This window comes from Magallana gigas, chromosome 7 (genome assembly GCF_963853765.1).
Source record: "Magallana gigas chromosome 7, xbMagGiga1.1, whole genome shotgun sequence".
Lineage (NCBI taxonomy): Eukaryota > Metazoa > Mollusca > Bivalvia > Ostreida > Ostreidae > Magallana > Magallana gigas.
In genome coordinates, this window is record NC_088859.1 from 12,291,479 (window position 1) to 12,313,123 (window position 21,645).

Consider the following 21,645-nt stretch of genomic DNA (forward strand, 5'->3'; position numbering starts at 1 on the left):
ATTATAATATTTGCAGATAAGAATCGACCTGGATCTTCCATTATACAACGACATTGCTCTACCAAAAGCATATGCGATGACAATCTATATTTTGTTCAAAAGACAACAAGGTTTTTCGAAATATTTTTACGCAAATAAAATTGTAGGGGAAAAGTGTCAGGCACATAATAAATTTCACTGTTGTGTATATAAATTCTTCCTCGGCGTTTAAATAGTGGCAATTTTAAATGTTTGATACCTCTAGACACTAAATATTTGGAAGCTTTGAACAAGAAAGTAGAAACTATGAATTATTTACAAGCTAATTATAAAATCTATTGAATATATTAAAGCTATACACGCTATAATTTGCGTCAATTTTGAATGACAGTGAAAACGCATGTGTTTGTCTACTTATAAAAGTTATCCTTAATCTGTAAATTACAAGGGTGAATTCCATCTCGTTACAAAGATATAGATTTTTAATTGTTTATTTTCCTGCCAGGAAAATATACCTTTTCATGAATATTGATGAAGGAAGAGCAAACCGACCTGATTGCGCATGTCCGCGGAGAACTAGGTGGTCGTTATTGTTTGCCTAATTAAATATCCATCTTGATTTTTAATATGCTTAACAGTTGTTAAATTGAAATACATACATGTATAATGAGTAAAATACGCTTGTCATTCACGATACCCTTACTTCTGAATTAACACTTATAGGATCTATAAATAGCACATAGGGGAAAAACTTAGGTCTACGTCATTTTTTTAAAGGAAGTATTCATATCTACTCACAGGCTTGTATTTTTTTCTTTTGTTTGTACTCGTATATCGGACAAATTTATGCTTTACTGAAAATATCCTTTCCTTTGTGAAACTATCACAATTATGAAGATGTTGACCCTTCACCAGTTTTGGTATGATAGGCTAAATTTAGCTGTCGATATCACGTGATAGATTGATATTCACGAGGAGGCATTACTTTCCTGGCAGGAAAATAAATATTTTTTATTGTTTAATATTTGATATATTTGTTACGTGATCGAATTGAGCATAATAATTAACAGAATAAAGGTAACTTTTATTAGTAATCAAACACATACATTTTCCCCTTTATTCAAAATTGACGCAAATTATAGCGTGTATAGCTTTAATATAAAAGCAAGCTTCTAACTCAATCTTAATTGGAAATCAAAACTGTGCGGTCGCTTTCCTCCATTAATATTTCTTTCACAGCCTTTTATTATAATGAAACTTTAATAGACTTAAAAAAAAAAACCCAAAAAATCAAAATTAATTTTCAAATATTTGTATTCTCATAATATTAACAAACAACAATTGTATATATAAGTTGATTAATATGACAATTTTAAAAAACAATATATCATTCTCTCGAATAAATAACAACTTTCATTCAAAAAACACAACAACATTTCACATAGTATATCTTTCATAGAAAGTACCGGTCTAAGTTCATAATACATTATGAGGTTTCATTATCATTAAGTTATTCTTCACACTTAATCCATCTCCTCTACAGTCGGACCCTGACTAGAACTAGCTGGTCCTTGATTTCCCGTGGACCCGTTCTGGTGTAGTTTGGCCATGATGGGTGAACACACCTTCTGAACCTCCTTCAATTTGAATTCATATTCGTCAACCTCTGCCAGGGCATTGTTGTCGAGCCAGGACACTGTTTCACTGCACACCCTGGATATTGTCTCTTTGTCTTCAGACTGAAGTTTGTCTCCTGTGTCCTCTGCCGCCTGTTTGACGGTGAAGACATAGGATTCTAACTGATTGCGGGCCGCTATCCTCTGACGCTGTTTATCGTCTTCCTCTTTGTATTTCTCGGCCTCGTTCACCATTCTCTCAATGTCGGCCTTACTCAGACGACCTTTGTCGTTGGTGATGGTGATTTTATTGGACTTTCCCGTGCTCTTGTCCTTGGCTGATACGTTTAAGATACCATTGGCGTCAATGTCAAACTCCACGTCAATCTGTGGGACACCTCGAGGGGCTGGAGGAATTCCATTCAGTTCAAAAGTACCTAATTTGTTATTGTCTTTTGTCATGGCTCGTTCACCTTCAAACACCTGAATGGATACACCGGGCTGGTTATCGGAGTATGTGGTGAAGGTCTGTGATGCTTTAGTAGGAATCTTGGCATTTCGTTCGACGATCTTTGTCATGACCCCTCCAGCAGTTTCAATGCCTAAAGACAGTGGAGTGACATCGACCAGAAGAACGTCCTTGATGGCATCACTCTTATCTCCCTTCAAAATAGCCGCTTGGACAGCGGCACCGTAGGCCACAGCTTCGTCTGGGTTGATCGACTTGTTCAGTTCTTTTCCGCCCATGAAGTCTTGCAGCATTTTCTGGATCTTTGGAATTCTTGTGGAACCTCCAACCAAAACCACCTCGTGAATTTTAGATTTGTCCATTTTGGCGTCCCTCAGGGCTTTCTCTACAGGTTCTAAGGTTCCACGGAACAAATCTGCACACATTTCTTCAAATCTAGCCCGTGTGATTTTGCTGTAGAAGTCCATTCCCTCAAACAGCGAGTCGATCTCAATGTTGGCCTCAGAACTGCTGGACAGTGTTCTCTTGGCACGCTCGCAAGCTGTCCTGAGTCGTCTCAGTGAACGGTTATTTTTTGAAATGTCTTTATTGTACTTGCGCTTGAATTCCTGCACAAAGTGATTGACCATTCTGTTGTCGAAATCTTCACCTCCCAGGTGAGTATCCCCTGCAGTGGAGCGAACCTCAAATATGGAACCCTCATCAATGGTAAGGATGGACACGTCAAATGTACCACCTCCGAGGTCAAAGATGAGAACGTTTTTCTCACCGGAAATGTTCTTATCTAGACCATAAGCCAGAGCAGCAGCTGTGGGTTCGTTTACTATCCTGAGAACATTGAGACCGGCTATCACTCCGGCGTCTTTAGTGGCCTCTCTCTGGGCGTTGTTGAAATAGGCAGGAACGGTGACGACTGCGTCTCGGACAGTTTGTCCCAAGTAGGCTTCTGCTGTCTCCTTCATTTTGGTCAGCACCATTGAGCTGATTTCTTCTGGGGTAAATCTCTTTTTCTCGTTCTTGAACTCCACTTCTAGCTTGGGCTTTCCTCCATCATTGATTACCGTGAACGGCCAATGTTTCATGTCGGACTGTACACTGTCGTCGTTGAACTTGCGGCCTATCAGCCTCTTAGCGTCAAAGATTGTATTGTTTGCGTTCATGGCTACCTGGTTTTTAGCTGCATCTCCTATCAGTCTCTCGGTGTCTGTGAACGCAACGTAACTGGGCGTCGTTCTGTTTCCTTGGTCGTTGGCGATGATTTCTACTTTTCCATGTTGAAATACACCGACACAGGAAAACGTCGTTCCCAGGTCGATGCCGATGGCTGGAGCTTTACTTGCCATGCTTGTTTGTAAACACTAAAGTGAAAGTAGCGATTGAATAAATTTTTCAATTGTAGATAAAACAAATTATTGTATGTACTGTTACTGAATCGTAGTCTAGTTGACTCAAAGTTTCGAAGTTTCAAACTTGGCAATTTGTGTTTGACTGCCATTTTGGTCTCGGATCGCACCTTATATACCATTATGGATCTTTCGCGACACGACGAGAAACGGTGTTCTAGAATATGAAGGATCAATCCCGATGCATCCCGAATAATCAAACTCGAGGGCGGATCCACCTTGTATGCTTTCAGTAGCATTGTTAGAAGGGTCTGGATTTTTTCACTAATGCAATTATTATTTCAAAAATTGCAATTTTTATACTTTAACCTGGGGTCGTTAACTGCTTTTCGAGTTTGATCTTTATGTTTTCCGAATGTTCGTAGTCGTACTTTATACGGATTTGGAAGAAGTTTTTTTGAATGAATAGTTATAATATATATATCAATATGCAGAAGGGATTTGTAAAGCCTTTATGTATATTTTATAACATACATTTATATTACTTAAAGTCAAAAAAATAATCAGAATGCATCTTAAAAAATCTTCAATAAATGTATAAAATATGTCGAACACTAAAAGTTGACTATCCAGAATTGGGGAAAAAAATTATCATAATTATTTTTATTTTAATCATATTTAACTTTATTTTTATTTACACTTTTAGCATTTTAGATGTTAGGAATATTTTTGGTAATTCTAAATTCCAAAAGTTTATTTTTATTCAAATAAAAACAGAACTCTTGTGTTTTCGAGTCCAAAATGAATACAAAGTACAAAAGCATAGATAGATTGCCAACACGCTGGACCCGATATTGTTCTGTTTGAGGACAATTCATTCAACAGTGAAAAGCAAGAGGTGAGGGCGGTCTAAGTTATGGAACATATGCACAACCCAATGGTATTTATGTACAATAAAAATATGTTCAAATCAAAGCAATATGTATAAAGGTGGAAAATAATTTAGTAATTGTAATCTTTTAGGGTGAAATAAGTTGAGATAAAAACTCAGCTTAAAACGGTAGTTTTTTCATTTACCTTTTTTTGCAAGCATTAAATCTTAGACTAATATTGTAAGAGAATGACAAAACAAAATCTTATTTATTTATTTTGGGGATGTCAATCGATTGTCAAATTCCTAATCGGTTATTAACCGGTAACTCATAACTCATAAATACGCATAATTTTGAAAGGTTATTATCATTTTAATTATTGATTGAAATAATACATAAATTCTGCTTATGTGTAATTCAAATTATAATTTTGAAATTATGTCTCATGATAATGATTCAAAAAGAAACCTTAAACAACACGTAAAAAGTCGTGAAATCCTTTAACTGACTACATGTAGAAACTTCGCTGTCAGTTTGTCTACTCAGAATTTATTTACTAACAAAATCTTCCAATGACAAGTTAAAGATCTCCGTTTGAAATAATTATCCTTTCGAATAGTAGTAACATACATGTACCCACTTTAGACAATTGCATTATCTATGTAATAAATTGATGCCGTGTTAAAGAAAAAAAAATAAATACATTGAATGTACTAGGTATCATAATGTAACGGTACTTTACAGTGATATTAGTATTATTCAATAATGATTTATGAAAAACTGAACCAACAAGGCAGTGACAGGTTTTAACAATCATAATGAACACCTACTGACCAATTTGCCCCTAGAGTTCATGCAGCCCTTGGGTTTCGATTTAACGGCCTCCAAATTAACTTGGATATGTTATTGTCTGGATATGCAAAAAAATATATATATTTTTTAAATTGCTTGAAAATATCAATTGTTTTTGTTTTATATTACTAACTGATTACTGCTTTTGTAACCCCTACCATTAATCGGTTAACCAGTTTCATCACATTTATTATTATTATTTTTTTTTGCAATCCAAACGTCTTATGAAGACAAAAGAAAAAACTACTCATTTATTCCTTTTAGAGAATTGGACATGTCTTCATACACACTAGAAGAAGAGAAGCATATAACCTTACAATATTTGGACCCAACTTGAACTTTTACTCCTCCCAGGCCTTACTGAAATATAAACCTGATTTTCCATGCACTTTACCATTTATCATTAGATATTTAATAAGGTATTATAATGGCAGATGATTAAAGGATATGAAAACAATGAAAAGTGCGATTTAAAGATAATTGCAATTGTAAAAAATTCCAAACCCTTCTAGAAATGCACAGACCCTTCTAAATATGCTACTGAAAGCATACAACGTGGATTCGTCCTCGAGTTTGATTATTCGGGATGCATCGGGATTGATCGTTCATATTCTAGAACACCGTTTCTCGTCGTGTCGCGAAAGATCCATAATGGTATATAAGGGGCGTTCAAGACCAAGATGGCAGTCAAACACAAATTGCCAAGTTTGAAACTTCGAAACTTTGAGTCAACTAGACTACGATTCAGTAACAGTACATACAATAATTTATTTTATCTACAGTTGAAAAATTTATTCAATCGCTACTTTCACTTTAGTGTTTACAAACAAGCATGGCAAGTAAAGATCCAGCCATCGGCATCGACCTGGGAACGACGTTTTCCTGTGTCGGTGTATTTCAACATGGAAAAGTGGAAATCATCGCCAACGACCAAGGAAACAGAACGACGCCCAGTTACGTTGCGTTCACAGACAACGAGAGACTGATAGGAGATGCAGCTAAAAACCAGGTAGCCATGAACGCCAACAATACAATCTTTGACGCCAAGAGGCTGATAGGCCGCAAGTTTAACGACGACAGTGTACAGTCCGACATGAAACATTGGCCGTTCACGGTGATCAATGATGGAGGAAAGCCAAAGCTAGAAGTGGAGTTCAAGAACGAGAAAAAGAGATTTACCCCTGAAGAAATCAGCTCAATGGTGCTGACCAAAATGAAGGAGACGGCAGAAGCCTACTTGGGACAAACTGTCCGAGACGCAGTCGTCACCGTTCCTGCCTATTTCAACAACGCCCAGAGAGAGGCCACTAAAGACGCCGGAGTGATAGCCGGTCTCAATGTTCTCAGGATAGTAAACGAACCCACAGCTGCTGCTCTGGCCTATGGTCTGGATAAGAATATTTCCGGTGAGAAAAACGTTCTCATCTTTGACCTCGGAGGTGGTACATTTGACGTGTCCATCCTTACCATTGATGAGGGTTCCATATTTGAGGTTCGCTCCACTGCAGGGGATACTCACCTGGGAGGTGAAGATTTCGACAACAGAATGGTCAATCACTTTGTGCAGGAATTCAAGCGCAAGTACAATAAAGACATTTCAAAAAATAACCGTTCACTGAGACGACTCAGGACAGCTTGCGAGCGTGCCAAGAGAACACTGTCCAGCAGTTCTGAGGCCAACATTGAGATCGACTCGCTGTTTGAGGGAATGGACTTCTACAGCAAAATCACACGGGCTAGATTTGAAGAAATGTGTGCAGATTTGTTCCGTGGAACCTTAGAACCTGTAGAGAAAGCCCTGAGGGACGCCAAAATGGACAAATCTAAAATTCACGAGGTGGTTTTGGTTGGAGGGTCGACAAGAATTCCAAAGATCCAGAAAATGCTGCAAGACTTCATGGGCGGAAAAGAACTGAACAAGTCGATCAACCCAGACGAAGCTGTGGCCTATGGTGCCGCTGTCCAAGCTGCTATTTTGAAGGGAGATAAGAGTGATGCCATCAAGGACGTTCTTCTGGTCGATGTCACTCCACTGTCTCTAGGCATTGAAACTGCTGGAGGGGTCATGACAAAGATCGTTGAACGAAATGCCAAGATTCCTACTAAAGCATCACAGACCTTCACCACATACTCCGATAACCAGCCCGGTGTATCCATTCAGGTGTTTGAAGGTGAACGAGCCATGACAAAAGACAATAACAAATTAGGTACTTTTGAACTGAATGGAATTCCTCCAGCCCCTCGAGGTGTCCCACAGATTGACGTGGAGTTTGACATTGACGCCAATGGTATCTTAAACGTATCAGCCAAGGACAAGAGCACGGGAAAGTCCAATAAAATCACCATCACCAACGACAAAGGTCGTCTGAGTAAGGCCGACATTGAGAGAATGGTGGACGAGGCCGAGAAATACAAAGAGGAAGACGATAAACAGCGTCAGAGGATAGCGGCCCGTAACCAGTTAGAATCCTATGTCTTCACCGTCAAACAGGCGGCAGAGGACACAGGAGACAAACTTCAGTCTGAAGACAAAGAGACAATATCCAGGGTGTGCAGTGAAACAGTGTCCTGGCTCGACAACAATGCCCTGGCAGAGGTTGACGAATATGAATTCAAATTGAAGGAGGTTCAGAAGGTGTGTTCACCCATCATGGCCAAACTACACCAGAACGGGTCCACGGGAAATCAAGGACCAGCTAGTTCTAGTCAGGGTCCGACTGTAGAGGAGATGGATTAAGTGTGAAGAATAACTTAATGATAATGAAACCTCATAATGTATTATGAACTTAGACCGGTACTTTCTATGAAAGATGTATGAAATGATGAATGTAGTATTAAAATTCGTAGTTGTTAATTTATTTGAGAGCATTATTATTTTTTTTACAGATTACGATATTTTTTTTACTTATACAATTGTTATTCAATGTTGATAAAATAAAATCATTTGAAAATTACCTAATGAACTTTTGTTCGTGAGTCATTGAAATTACGCTACAGTGTAAACTATAGTTAATGAGGATCTATGATTGTTGGAGAAGAAGCAGAACTCTGAATTAAAAGTATAATATTTAATATGAGTTATTAACCAAAAATAACATTTGTTGTAAAAGCCGAACAAGGCTATCGAAAGGTGGAGAAATACATGCATTTTGCTTGATTGTAATAAGAAAACAAGATATATTATTCATTTTCAACGAATGACTAACTTGTTATAACGAGTTGTAATTTTATATAGTAAATATATTGTTATTATGAGAAAATTATCTCTAGGCAACGTTGTCGTTTTCTCGTTGGCCATCATAAGAGTAAATAGATCCATGTGATAAAATAGTGAGAGAGATCTCGTTATAAAGATACACCAATTTATTTTACCTATGGTCATAAACCACACGTAGCAATGGAGTAACTTTGGGGATATGGCATCGAAATCGAAAATGTGTTATATTATTGATAATATGAAGTATTATTTTTTATGCATAAAACACGCATCTTAATTTTACGAAAGCCTTTTAAAATTTTGATGTGAAAAAAGCATTATATTGCGAGGAACGTCTTTTTATGCAAAACAGGGCATTACAAAGGGCATATAACAGGCTGAACGCCTCTCTAAAATGTGACAGAAATTCATGTAACTTAATTTTAAACCAATATATCATATTAGTATAATACTTGTATTTTCCACCTTTGTGCCTCTCCTGTTAACACATTTAGTGTTAATTAAACTGTAAGCTTTGTTTGGTATTTATTTCCTTTGCATTTTTTATTATCTAAAATGTACAAGACAATTCAAGATACGCATAATTAATCTTTCTATAGCACATGTTATCACATATAGAAATGTGTTTTTTTTATGTATTTGTTTACTTCATTTGCTTCAAATGATCCATCAATTTGATGTTTACAGCGAAAATGTATCGAAAATGAATAAACAAAGGCCGAATATATTTTTTTCAAAGTAAGGTGAATACAAAAAGTATGCACCCAAAAACCATGTCTACATATGTAGAATATCAACATAAGATCATTAACCAAACGTCAGTCAATTTTTGCGATTTTTTTCTTTAATTTTTAGACGGAGGCTGTTTAACAGCCTCCGTATATGGTGATTGTTTTGCCCGTGACGTCAAATAATGAAGATTCCTTAAGCACCATCTAGCGGTGGACGAAATAATGAATAGTTATGAGATTTGATCAATAAACATGGTGTGCTTCTTTGTCTCTGTCGTATATCGTTTGCATATTATCAATTAATTACCCGCGGAGACGTATCTCTCTTTACAACTACCCCCCCCCCCCCCCCCCCCCGGCAAGTGATTTGGTTGGGAAGTCAGGGTATTTTACAAGCTGATAAGAGTGTCGCGCGTGAAAAAAAAATAGATAGAATATACAAAAAATCTTTTTATTATATGATGCAAACAATCACCATAATATAAATCATTAAAACCGGTACCATAAAACTGAACTTGAGTTCTCTGTAAATTCATTTCTGAGATTTATTTCTGATGAGAAAAAAGAAGTATACAAATTAAACTTCACAAACTCAGTATATCAATCTTAAAATCAAACATCACAAACAGTGTATAATACTTCATTGTTACGTATGCTTCTTTTCTCTTTACTTGAAACCAAAAATCACAAACATTGTAGAATACTTTATTGTTAAGTATGCTTCCTTTCTCTTTACTTGAAATCAAACATCACAAACAGTGTAGAATACTTTATAGGCATACTTCTGTTCTCCTTACTTGAAATGAAAACAATTAGAACAAACTTTTTTCCCTTATCTTGGGAGGAACACGTGGTGCACCTCGCGCGTTGATTTGATTAACAGGGGTAACACGTGGACTCGGACTGAAACTGCATTCTGGATTCAGTCACAATCAATCTAATTTAGATTGCATTCACAATGTACTATATTTTTTTGTGGATACTAATTTTATGAATATATACTTTTAAATGAATGTACGTAAAATTACGCCTAAAACTCTCTCTCTCTCTCTCTCTCTCTCTCTCTCTCTCTCTCTCTCTCTCTCTCTCTCATAACGATCATAATAAGAGAATATCTGGATCGACGACACTCATTAATCAAGAAACCCCTTCTGTAAAATAAAGAAGAAGGGGGGGGGGGTGTTGTGTTGTACAGTTTGACAAAGTAGTTTGCAATTATCTTTTGTATTGAACAGGTGTGGAAACCTCTAGGATATGCCGTTGTCTACCTTGGGTTTGCAAATCACTATATACAGGAAAAAATATCGACTTAAACTAAATATACCCAAGAAAAGAAATGTGTACATAAATAGTTTGCATTGTATTTTTCAAGTTCGAGTTGTATGCAATTAATAACATGTACAGTTTCCCATGTTGTTTTGTGATGCCAAATAATTTCCTCCTTCCTTTTTTTGTAAAGAATAAACACCTTTGAGTAGTAATATAACAAGCTTATCAGGTTAAAATAAGAGAACAACACTAATTATTTTATAATTATCTACTTGTACCTTACTCTGATGTCAACCTGAAAAATATTTTTGCGACCTTAAATTCCCATAATACTTAACCGCCTAGCAAAAAATGATAAGCGGTAAGCGCGCTGTTTTTCCTTAAATTTAAAAAATCAGATAAATTTTCATTTGTTTAATGATGCTTCCGTCTATCAGTACTTTCAGTACTTTGATTGATATTGCTGTATAAAGAAACGGTGATTTAAAAGGCTATTTTCTATGCGTTGTTTTATTTGACAATGCATTGTCACTTTTTCCACTTAACTACTTGGGCGGAAGTGCTTCACCGGAAGTTTCAGACGCCACATTGTTTACTGTAAACAAATAACTTTGTTACCATATACTTAAAATATTTTGAGATGTTGCCTTTAATATAATACTATTTATACATTATCATAGTTTGATACTATCAGTGAGATACTTATATAATGTGTTATACAATATTGTTTTTATTATGGTGTTATGGTGTCACTTGTACACTTACTGTAGTGTCATATTGTTGATGTTGAGGACGATGATGATGCGATGGTGATATCGACGACGATGGTGATGTCGATGACGACGATGATGTTATGGTGATGTCGACGACGATGATGATGTTGGTCACGTCGATGATGATGATGATGATGATGATGTAGATGATGTCGTTCATAGTGACGTCGGTGACGATGATGAAGTAGATGATTATGGTGATGACGATGATTTCTATTATGATTATGGTGTTGTAGATGACGATGTTGACGACAGTGTCGGTAATTATAATGACGACGGTGATGAAGGTGATGATGATGATTGTGGTGACGTAACTACTTTAGTTGTAGTTGTCCGTAGCTGGTCCAGGACTACAGCCCCGGAGGTTCGGACACTCTTCTTAAATGATAGATGATAAGTTGTAAAGAGGTGTTTGTTTAATCATATATTTTTTGGTCATTTGTATATACATCATATGTTTTTCTTGTTGAGTGAAAGGTGTATGAGTTTTTGAGTGGTTTAGTGTTTATATTTCTCTTTTCTTTCTTTCTCTTATTTTCTTTTGTTAATGAATGTTGTTAAATCTAAGATGTCTTGTTGTTGTTGTTGTTGTTGTTTGGGGTAGCCTCCGCTCATCCCGTTACACCCGGGACAGAGGTTTTTTTTTAAAGAAATTGTTTGATGAACAATAAAGACCTGGAAAGGTCATCCAAGTTTAATACAAACACACAAAAGCAAAACATACGATTTTGTTTGGAGAGCCAGATTGAGAATTCTAACATTAATTAATTGAGGCAAATAAAACTGATTGTGTAAGAGAGAAATAATAATACCGGTATTCCATTATTTAAAAAACATTTCCTGTGAAAGAATATACGAAGTTGGAGCTGGTGAAATTCTTCATAAATGTATCGAAATTTAATTTTGCAGGTCGAAATTACCATGTTCGATCATTCCATTCTGATGGCCCTTATATCAGGCATGTCTTATAGAAACCTAAAAAAATCTTTTCTTATTATCTTCAAATAGGAAAGCGAACCCTCCCCCTATATAAAACTATATAAGATACACATGTATGAAAATAAAACTCAGTTTTCTTACCCCCCCCCCCCCCCCCCCCGCGAATGTTCGTGGGTAACCAAAATGCTTCTGGTTCGTGAGGACGTTATTTTGTTTGTAGTGTTAAGTGGTTTCGTGAATATTAAAGAAATGCTTCTACATACGTTCGTGGGGATGTACATTCGTAGAAGAGAGTTACCGACGAAATCCACGAAAATTGCCCCTCCACGAACAACGATGATTACACAGTATTCCCTTTTTACTTTATATTTATCTTATTTGCCATACCTTAAAAAAGTTGTTTCAGGTAAAACAAATCAAAAATGCTTAAATAAATAAACACTGTTAGTACACAATAGCAATATGTTCCCAAAGTCAATTTAGATAACAAATTTTGAATTTGTGACAATCTTCATCGATTTATTATATGTATACAGTTAAAAAGGCTAGATGGTCACGTCCATTTTTTTACTATTTCTAAGATATAAAGGAAATGTTACAAATTTGAAAAATTACATTTTTTCTATTTCAAATGCTACTTCATAATGTCTCGCATGGTCTGGGTGAATGTTTGGTTTGCCCAATCCTTTCGGCGACAATCTTTAGACAATCCAAAGTAGGAGATAAGAATTAACACAAATTTTAAAGGTTATATATTTGTATTTTTGGTTTTGTTTACTTTACTAAACACTAGTTCATAGATCCAAAAACATTAACAAAACATTGGTACATCTGATGCGTAATTGTTCATCATCGAGTCTCCTTTATAATTCAAGATATGCATACATTGTAACTATAGGGTTTGAAAAAAAAACAACCTCTTGAAAACCAATTGAATTTTCCCCCATCATACATGTCTTTGTTCATTCAAAACTGCGTGGAAATCCAATAATACCATTCTCTATCTTTAGGGGATATTGAGCGACGCAAAATGATGACCGGGCTACAAGCACAATAAAAAAAGATACATGTAAATTTCAATGAAGATGGCATGATGCTTTCAAATTTTATTTGCTAGATGATTATGATAGCTTAATACCCATGGAATTGAATTCATTGAAATGACGTAGCTTTGTCATTTTTCCAAACCATCCAGTTAACATTTAGTTGACTGAATTGCATTGGTTTATCCAATGTCAAATTCCATTTGCTTATCTTAAAACACCGTGCACTACCTGTAAAATTAAAAGCTATCTCTATTCCTCTCAGACTGACCCTGCGCCGATCAGGACATCCTCACCAGGAGAGGGTGGTCGTTCATCTATAAAGTGAACATACATGTAAATGCATGTGTTAAATTTTAACTGAGTGGTTAAAATTTATGAGTCTTTTCAAAAAAAGCATCCACTTTCATTTATGATCAAAAAATCTAAGAGGAGAATCAACTATTTTTATGCATGAAACTGAATACGTTCATTGTAGATCATCAAAATTCATTCGCAGCGCGACGCTGTGTCCATATTGATGTTTGTAAAGAAAAAAAGGATTTTAAATATCAAGTGAAAAAGGAAAAAATAATGGAATACAATGTGTCATTGTTAACAAACTGTTTTTTTTAAAATAGATAATCAATTAAACGTACTTGTCACAGTGTCCTGGTCACTGAACGTGTAAATACTCAATGTGTTGTTGTACAGTGTTCCTACCCAAAGGCTTTGAGTATGAACATCGTAACCCAGACTGCAAGGTTCATCTTCCTCTTGCGGTTCCATCACATGCAACAGGAACTGTCCATCTTTATCTATCATGTGCACTGTTTTGGATATACTATCACAGACAAAAATGTGTGACAATGCATTAGTGCAGATTCCACCTGGTAATAGTCCTGATCCTAATGGATGCCCTGTGTAGGAGAAACGATGTCTTCCATCCCGATCTGTTACCACTAAAGCATCATCGTCGCACACCACGATATCCCCGTTGTTGTTCTCCGTTATAAAGCGCGGTCCACGGTACAGTTCCAATTCGTTGTCGTTATATTGTATTGTTTGTGCCAGTTCTCCGCTTTGGTTGTACCGAGTTACTTTGCCTATGTTTGGTTCCTCTATGTACATCCCGACCAGTAAATCTCCAGTGAACGGTGACCAACAAACACATCGTGGTCTCCAGGTAGAAGTTTGATTCGTAGTAGAGAATGGCCATTTTACATACTGCCATTTAGCGTCTTTATTAAAAGAAGACGGCATCCATATATGGCACTGTGGTATCCTTATAGAGGCCGTTGTCAGTGTAAATAAGGTTGTACTTCTCATATCCTTTGATAATTTTCTTATGTTATATTCCTCATCTATATAAAATAGTTCATCTTCATTGTTCACAGAATGTAGTCCAGAATATGAATCTTCACATAAATCTTCCAGATGATGCAAAGTTTCCCCTGCTTTATTTGTCAAGATAATAGATTTTTTATCGTGGACCCAGGCCCTATCTGATGTCACACAGGAAATGTGATGACAGCTAAAGACACCCATCACTTCTGGAGAGATGGATAACTTTTTGGGAGAACCTAATCCCAATAAGTTGTCCTTTCTTTCTTGTGGGGTTTTTGTTTCCGGTGTTTGGACATCCCCCATTCCCTCCACCTCATCAAAAATGTCTGCATTCAAATCTACAATGTACAAATATGAGACCCTAAGCCTTAATAACGAATAACTTTATTCATTGAAGAAATTAATCAATTGACAATTTTTATGTCAAATTTTACTAAATGTAGCATATGAAAGTTTACTTATGAAATACTTAATAATTATTCATGAACAAAACATACTAACAAACAATAAAGCATTAATCAGACTTGCCTGTCAAACCCCCCTGTCGTGTGATAAACCTGTAAACGCAGATTGTGCTATATTGATTAGATCCAACCCAGAAACGGTGAGTATTGGCATCATAGCTCAGGCTGTGTGGTGTAAATATCCCTGAAGGTCTTATACGTAGATATGACAGGAACTGACCGTCCCTGTCTATCATCTGTACTGTGTTGGCTTTACCATCACACACCAGGATGTGTGATAGCACGTCAGTACAGATTCCATATGGAATAAGTCCTATTTCTGGTGGATGTCCTGTGTAGGAGAAACAATGTCTTCCTACACAATCTGTTACAACTACTCCTATATTAATGTCAGACACCACGACATCCCCATTGTTATTTTCTGTTATATAGCGTGGTGATTTATATAAGTTATTTCCTGTGTTGTCGGTAAATACTGTTTGTGTCAGTTTTCCGATCTGGTTGTACCGGGTAACTTTACCTGTCTCTTTTTCCTCTAAATATCGATACACACCGACCAGTAGATCTCCAGTGGACGGGGAACAGTAAACACACCTTGGTCTCCACGGAGAATCTTTTGTCTCAATAAATGTAGTGGCTGTTTTCATATCCCTTGAAAGTTTAGTGATGCAACCATTACCAATAAAAATCAATTCGTTCTCTTTGTTCACGGTGTGAAATCCATCAGAATAATTTGATAACTTGTTCAAGGAATAAAGAGTGTCACCTTTTGTGTTTATCAACATCAGATGGTCTCTGTAACTGATCCAAACCCGGTCTGATGTTACACAGGAAATGTGGTCACAATGTCTTGCGTCTTTCACTGACAAAGATTGATGTAACTCAACACCAGTCATCAGTTTCAGAAGACGCTCATTTTTAAAGTGTCGTTTTTCTCCATCTCTCATTTTGATATCAATCAGTGACTCCAACACATCCTTTGTGTTGATAGCGTTATTAATGGAAAGATGGTTGGTGTGGATAGTAAGATGTGGGCTGTCACATATTTGGGGGATGTGAGATTTCTCTCTGAGAAATTGCACTGGATTTATTGCTGACTGTTCATATCTAAGCTCGTATCTTTCTGTACTGTAACAATATCTCCTCTGTTTTGAACATCTGTGTTTGAAATTAAATCCACCAAACCCATTGTGAAGGCGATCCTTTAGTCTCTGGGCCTTTTTTAACATCTTAGATTGATATAATGTGAATGTTTCGTGACAGATATTGTGATCTTCCTCGATTGTTGTCATGAGAACTTGTCTGTTTAGAAGAACCTCACTTCTAATGATTTGAATCATTCTTCGCTGGTCTTCTTGCTCTGTTTCATCTCTAATATATAGTAAGGTATGTTTCCTGTGCTCCTTGCCGAGACAACAGGCAGGTTGCTCACTTAGATCATGGTGCTCTTTTATATCTGAGTGTTTCGAGTGGTTCACTTGTTTTAGATTTGATTTGGGTTTATCACGGTATATTACAATATTATGGTCAATTGTTTTTAGATCTTGTTTATGGTTTACTGTACACTGGGAACACATATCACATTCACACGTTATACAAGAGTAATTGGTGTCCCCTTGACACGTATAACACGTATGCACTTTGTATTTGGTGGCAAACATTTCCATCATTTTTTTTAGGGTGGTTGCTTCGGACGTATAATATATTCACCTTAAATAAAAAACAAGATTTTTTTTTTGCATTGTTATTCGACAAAAAAATAATTCTAAAATTGTATAAAAGTTTATAAATATGTCTGGAACAACGGGATATCCAGGGGCCACATCGCTAACATGATTACAATAACTTCACCTTTTTTTTAAAAAACTCTAAACTCAGAAAAGGGAAGAATTTAAAAACAAATACGTAGATTTTGTTTGAATTTTACAAAGGATAACACCTGTTTTTTTCTTTTCTTTTATACATAAATAAAAGTAGATTCTTAACAAAAGATATGCAGACTTATACAATTTCAATAGATTGTTGTGATTTTCTCAAAATTAATAATAACTCACAACTTTTCTCCGAAGATTGTTTTGTTCTTTAACACGTTTTCTTTATTTGAGTATCAGATATAAATTAATGTGATTGTTTTGTTCAACCTTGTTATTACAATAGTTTAACTTCTCTTTTCCGAAGAAGGATTTGATTATCACCGTCTCATTCAAATTGGTGTAAAGCCTTTTCTGACCAAAAGCGATTTCCATATAAATAAATCTTCAATTCAAAATCAAACAAGCTTATGTCCTTTTTATATCAAAATTAGTAAGCAATAATTTGTATCCAATTAGATGCTCCAATTACAATTTAAGTAACATTTGAGTCCCCTCTGCACGAGAGTTGTGATATGTGACATGAATTCAAATATTCTGTCTATTACACATGAAGCTTGCTTCCATATTTGTTTCAAAATTCTTATCGTTTTCATATTCGCTATATTTCTCTATACAATTTAACTTTACCCTCCGCTTCTGACGAGTCGCATGAAAACATGTTATTTCAAACAATTTATAATTACACAAATAATCCCGACTGTCATTTATTTTTAGAAGAAATAAAGCATTATTTAAGTTTTTTTAAATTTATAAAAAGGTTAAAACATTATATACACCGTTCCGATGTGTTCACTTTTTTAATTGACTTCCTGGCGGCCGCTGATAAAATTCTTACAAGTTTACGGATTTTTCCAGTTTTTCCCGTTTTCATTTCTTCTGAACAGATTGCAAAAAATTGTTATTGAATTAATTTTGTGGGGACGGGAATTTTGATGGTGTGTCAACTCACTCTGAATTTATCTGTAGGTAACACATGTAGACTGACATTTATGGAATCATTTGAATTCGTGTATGCTCAATTTTCATGGATTTCTTTAATCCTATTATCCAGGAAATTAAATCCACGACAAATTGTGTGAAAAAGTTACAGGAATGATATAATAAGTATAAATTAAATATGAAATAATGAATTGTATTAATAAACATGTAGAGCAAAAACTGTTCTTTTTTAAAATTCACATTAAGCTGTTAATGTCAATCGACATCTGCCGTTTCGAGCTAGATTCAAAGTGCAGTGACGTGAGTAACTCTCGGGAACTTTATAACAATATTTTTGCAATCTGTTCCCAAGAAATGGAAAAATATACGAGTCGATATACCTATAATGTATACATTTTCATTGTTTTATTTCAACATTTCTGTCTTGTCAGGAGGTTATACTTTTAAAGTTTTGTCAGATATGATTGCAAGTAGTTAACAATAGGAGGCTAAACACTTTTTTTATAAACAAAAACAGAGTCTTTTTTATTGTTGTGGTGATTATTTTCTTACATGTTAACATAAAGATTTGACAATTTGACAAATATCGACCTAAAAAGTTGATTAAAAATCTGACAAATCGACATAGCTTTTTAATAAGTAGTGGCAAAATTATTGCGTTATAATAAACGATCGAAGAGTCCTAAAATGATATGTAATGATTTTAAAATCTAACCTTATTAAATATTAAAGCTGACATGAATTCATAAATACGCATTATTTCCCTTTTATCTTCGACTACCGCCATATTAGTTGTCGATTTCTATTGTTCTGCTCATCGCTACACACCCCTTATATAAGGCCGAGAGCCCTCGTCTTGCTTCACCGCATTCAGGAATGTCATACACCCGAACACGTTACCTTGGACAAAAAGACTTGTAAAAACGCGTTTTGAACAAAAACAATTTGACAACCACTTCACTGGCAAGATATATCCAATAAACGACGAAACAAGACAGACTGAAATCCAGGCGCAGATACTTAAAAAATTCTTCGATAATTGTAGACCGTTTCCCTATGTATGTTATAACATCGTACATGCGCAAACCACACACTGTGACCGATCGAGCAATGTCAATTATTGCATGGATTTTATAAACGGGGAGTTTTTGTAGGAACGGATGGAAACGTTGTTACTTTCTTGGATTTACTATCATTTATCTACTGTGTTGGATGTAGTGTTGCCGGGGTTTTCAAGAAGATTTAGACGTTATGCACTCTGTATGAACGACACACGTGTTCGATGTGCATGCGAAGTAAGGCAGCACTGTCTGTGCAAATAAAACGGATACCTTGGAAATCCCTTCAAAGAATAAATATATTTGTATTTCATTGATTGTTGTTTTCTTTATTCTTTATTACTACATTTTACTACAATGTGTAGTTCATGCATTTAGAAGTCCGTGCAACGTGAATGCCTCGATCGGAAAGCAACCGACCGTAACTTTCTCAACCGGTATATACACCTCAGTGGCAGTACAGGAGCGATCGAAACTAATATGGCGACCAAATGCTTTTATGATTTGCAGGATAAATTCAAAGTTCTTGATATTACGAAACATATGTTCAATGAAGTCTCTAGGTCACCAAAAGGTTTGATGGAAGCAAGCTGCATAGAAATAAAATATAAATCAACAAATTCAATATTTTATCACCGACTTTTTTTTTTAATTTATCAAAAAATCTATTGATCATTTCAATTTGTGAATTATGCATTTCAACATAACAGTTTTAGAGAAACTCGGTCAATAATAGATGGATACTAGATCGCACACTTCATTTAATTTTCCAAAGAATTAAGTCAACGTTAAAGAACTATATAATAAATAAGGGCAAGAAATTGAAACGTTTAAAGACAGATCATAACCAAGGTAAACCTGCCTAACATAAACACACCTATGTTGTTATTTAATGTCGGTATTAATATATGATGTAAAATCATACCTAGAAAGTGTTACAATCTATGCAGGTTAAATACAGCAAAATACAGGCTTTCACCTCCTAACGAAGAACGCATTAAGCATGAAATCAACTATCATATAACTAGAGTTAATTTCCTCATTTAAATTCTTCTTTCTGTTTAGATTGTTTACATTGTTGCCAACGCACTTCGGTAACGACACATTTCGTTCCTGAAATGTTTCGTTATTTTAATATCATATTCAAAAAGGATACAACAATTTAGCAAAAGGGATCTGGATTTAATTATTATTATGATAACTCCAAATATACCCCCACCCTTCAACTTAATGATGGTGAATAATAATATAAGTTCATAATAAATAGATCCAATATGTATACATGGATTTGAAAGTAAGATAACTTGATCTGATTATTAAGTTTACTGAGTTGTTATCTCAAATCTATCATTGCAGATACTTTTAATCTGCTACAGATAAATATTTTAATGTGCTACCATGCTATGAAAAATCTAAAACTTACTTGAGATTGGAAAAAATTCACTTTCACTATCAGTGCAATTCTTATCTGCCTGTAAAAAATTTAAGAGTCAAATTTCAAATCCATCTTTCTCTCTTCTTTTCTCTCTCTCTCTCTCTCTCTCTCTCTCTCTCTCTCTCTCTCTCTCTCTCTCTCTGTAAAATGATAAAAACATAAAAAATTTAATTGTACTTAAATTGTATGAAACTTACCTGAAATTGCATTAATTCATTTTGACCTTCAGGGGCAGTTTTAATGAAAGAATTCAGATCTGTCTGGAAAAAAGTGCACTAAAGTGAATATTCACATCTCAACATCTCTCCCTCCAACTAAAACTTATTTATTCCTTCCAAAAAGTCTTCACCTGACTAACATACTCAGCTTTGAAATATATCTTGATTTGGTGTTTCCAATTATACATTTTATTCAATATTATATTTATTGGTAATATGCATTTAATATCAATTTAATTTAATATTCAATTCAATTTCATATTTTATACATTTTATTTAAGATTTATAAGTAAAAAAAATGCCCATGATGAATCAGTAAACACCATGTTCTGCATCTCTATTTGGTTACATATCAAAATAACTATTCAAATCACCTTAAGCTTCCTAACTGTCTCTTGATTTGAAACCATAACATCCATTTCAGCAGTTGCAGAGGACAAGTCATCATGAAGTGGCTCTTCATTTATAACATGTTGTCTCTGAGTCTGTAAGAGGTCATTATATGCAACAAATATCAATAAAATATCAGCGCCGGCTAGCGAAGCGAGCTCTAAGAACCAGTGTGCGCGGGAAAAAGAACGAGCTAAACCTACAGTTCATCAAACACAATTTTTTGTCTACGTCCCATAATGCTCTCTAATGTTTACACCCGTGGTGCTATGCCAAAAATGGCCGACTTTTAACTCGTAATTTACGGTGACTTAAAGTTTGAAGACACGTTTTGAGTACCGCATATGCTTTGGCGAGACTCAAAAGATTTGTTACATGCTTCCATAGCTTCGTATTGAGTCGAGAAACGTAAACAAAGACGAACAAAGTCATGGATGACGTCACAGTGCACTCGCGCTATATTTCCCGCGAAAAATTTAGAGGTGGATCAAACATCTGTAATGAGTGTACTGGCTATTTCAGTATAGTCTGCGATACCTGCCTCATTGACATATGATTTGTTTTTAATCTTTTTTTAATATAGAGATTTTATATATATATAAACTAGCAAGGGCCATACTTTACTGTCATGTCGATCCATTTTTAAAGTAATTGTGCATGCATGTACCGTGCAGTAGGCAGGTAAGTATATGAGTAGGGAGGAAATAAACAATAGGACATTTTGAACTAAATAAAAAGGAATAAAATGAAAAAATAAACAGGTAAAAAAATTATGTAGATATTGCATAAAGTCATACCATTAAATAAAAGTGGGAAATTACACACCTACAAACAGGTA

The 21,645-nt window shown here is 35.3% G+C and overlaps 3 protein-coding genes across 3 annotated transcripts; 1 reads left to right on the top strand and 2 right to left on the bottom strand.

Annotated features, from left to right (window-relative positions):
* Positions 1-1,275: 1,275 nt before the first annotated feature.
* Positions 1,276-3,563, bottom strand: LOC105334510 (heat shock protein 68-like). Its single transcript, XM_011437990.4, has one exon. It carries the CDS (start codon positions 3,405-3,407, stop codon positions 1,503-1,505), a length of 1,905 nt encoding a protein of 634 aa, XP_011436292.3. The 5' UTR covers positions 3,408-3,563; the 3' UTR covers positions 1,276-1,502.
* Positions 3,564-5,807: 2,244 nt separating this feature from the next.
* LOC117680673 (heat shock protein 68) lies at positions 5,808-8,085 on the top strand. The gene has a single exon (XM_034457811.2). It carries the CDS (start codon positions 5,964-5,966, stop codon positions 7,866-7,868), a length of 1,905 nt encoding a protein of 634 aa, XP_034313702.2. The 5' UTR covers positions 5,808-5,963; the 3' UTR covers positions 7,869-8,085.
* Positions 8,086-12,237: 4,152 nt separating this feature from the next.
* Positions 12,238-19,833, bottom strand: LOC136270245 (uncharacterized). Its single transcript, XM_066067280.1, has 5 exons — positions 19,690-19,833; positions 14,958-16,603; positions 13,742-14,767; positions 13,335-13,420; positions 12,238-13,102 (listed from the first exon to the last, which is right to left on the bottom strand). Exons 2-4 carry the CDS (start codon positions 16,561-16,563, stop codon positions 13,365-13,367), a joined length of 2,688 nt encoding a protein of 895 aa, XP_065923352.1. The 5' UTR covers positions 16,564-16,603; positions 19,690-19,833; the 3' UTR covers positions 12,238-13,102; positions 13,335-13,364.
* Positions 19,834-21,645: the final 1,812 nt, after the last annotated feature.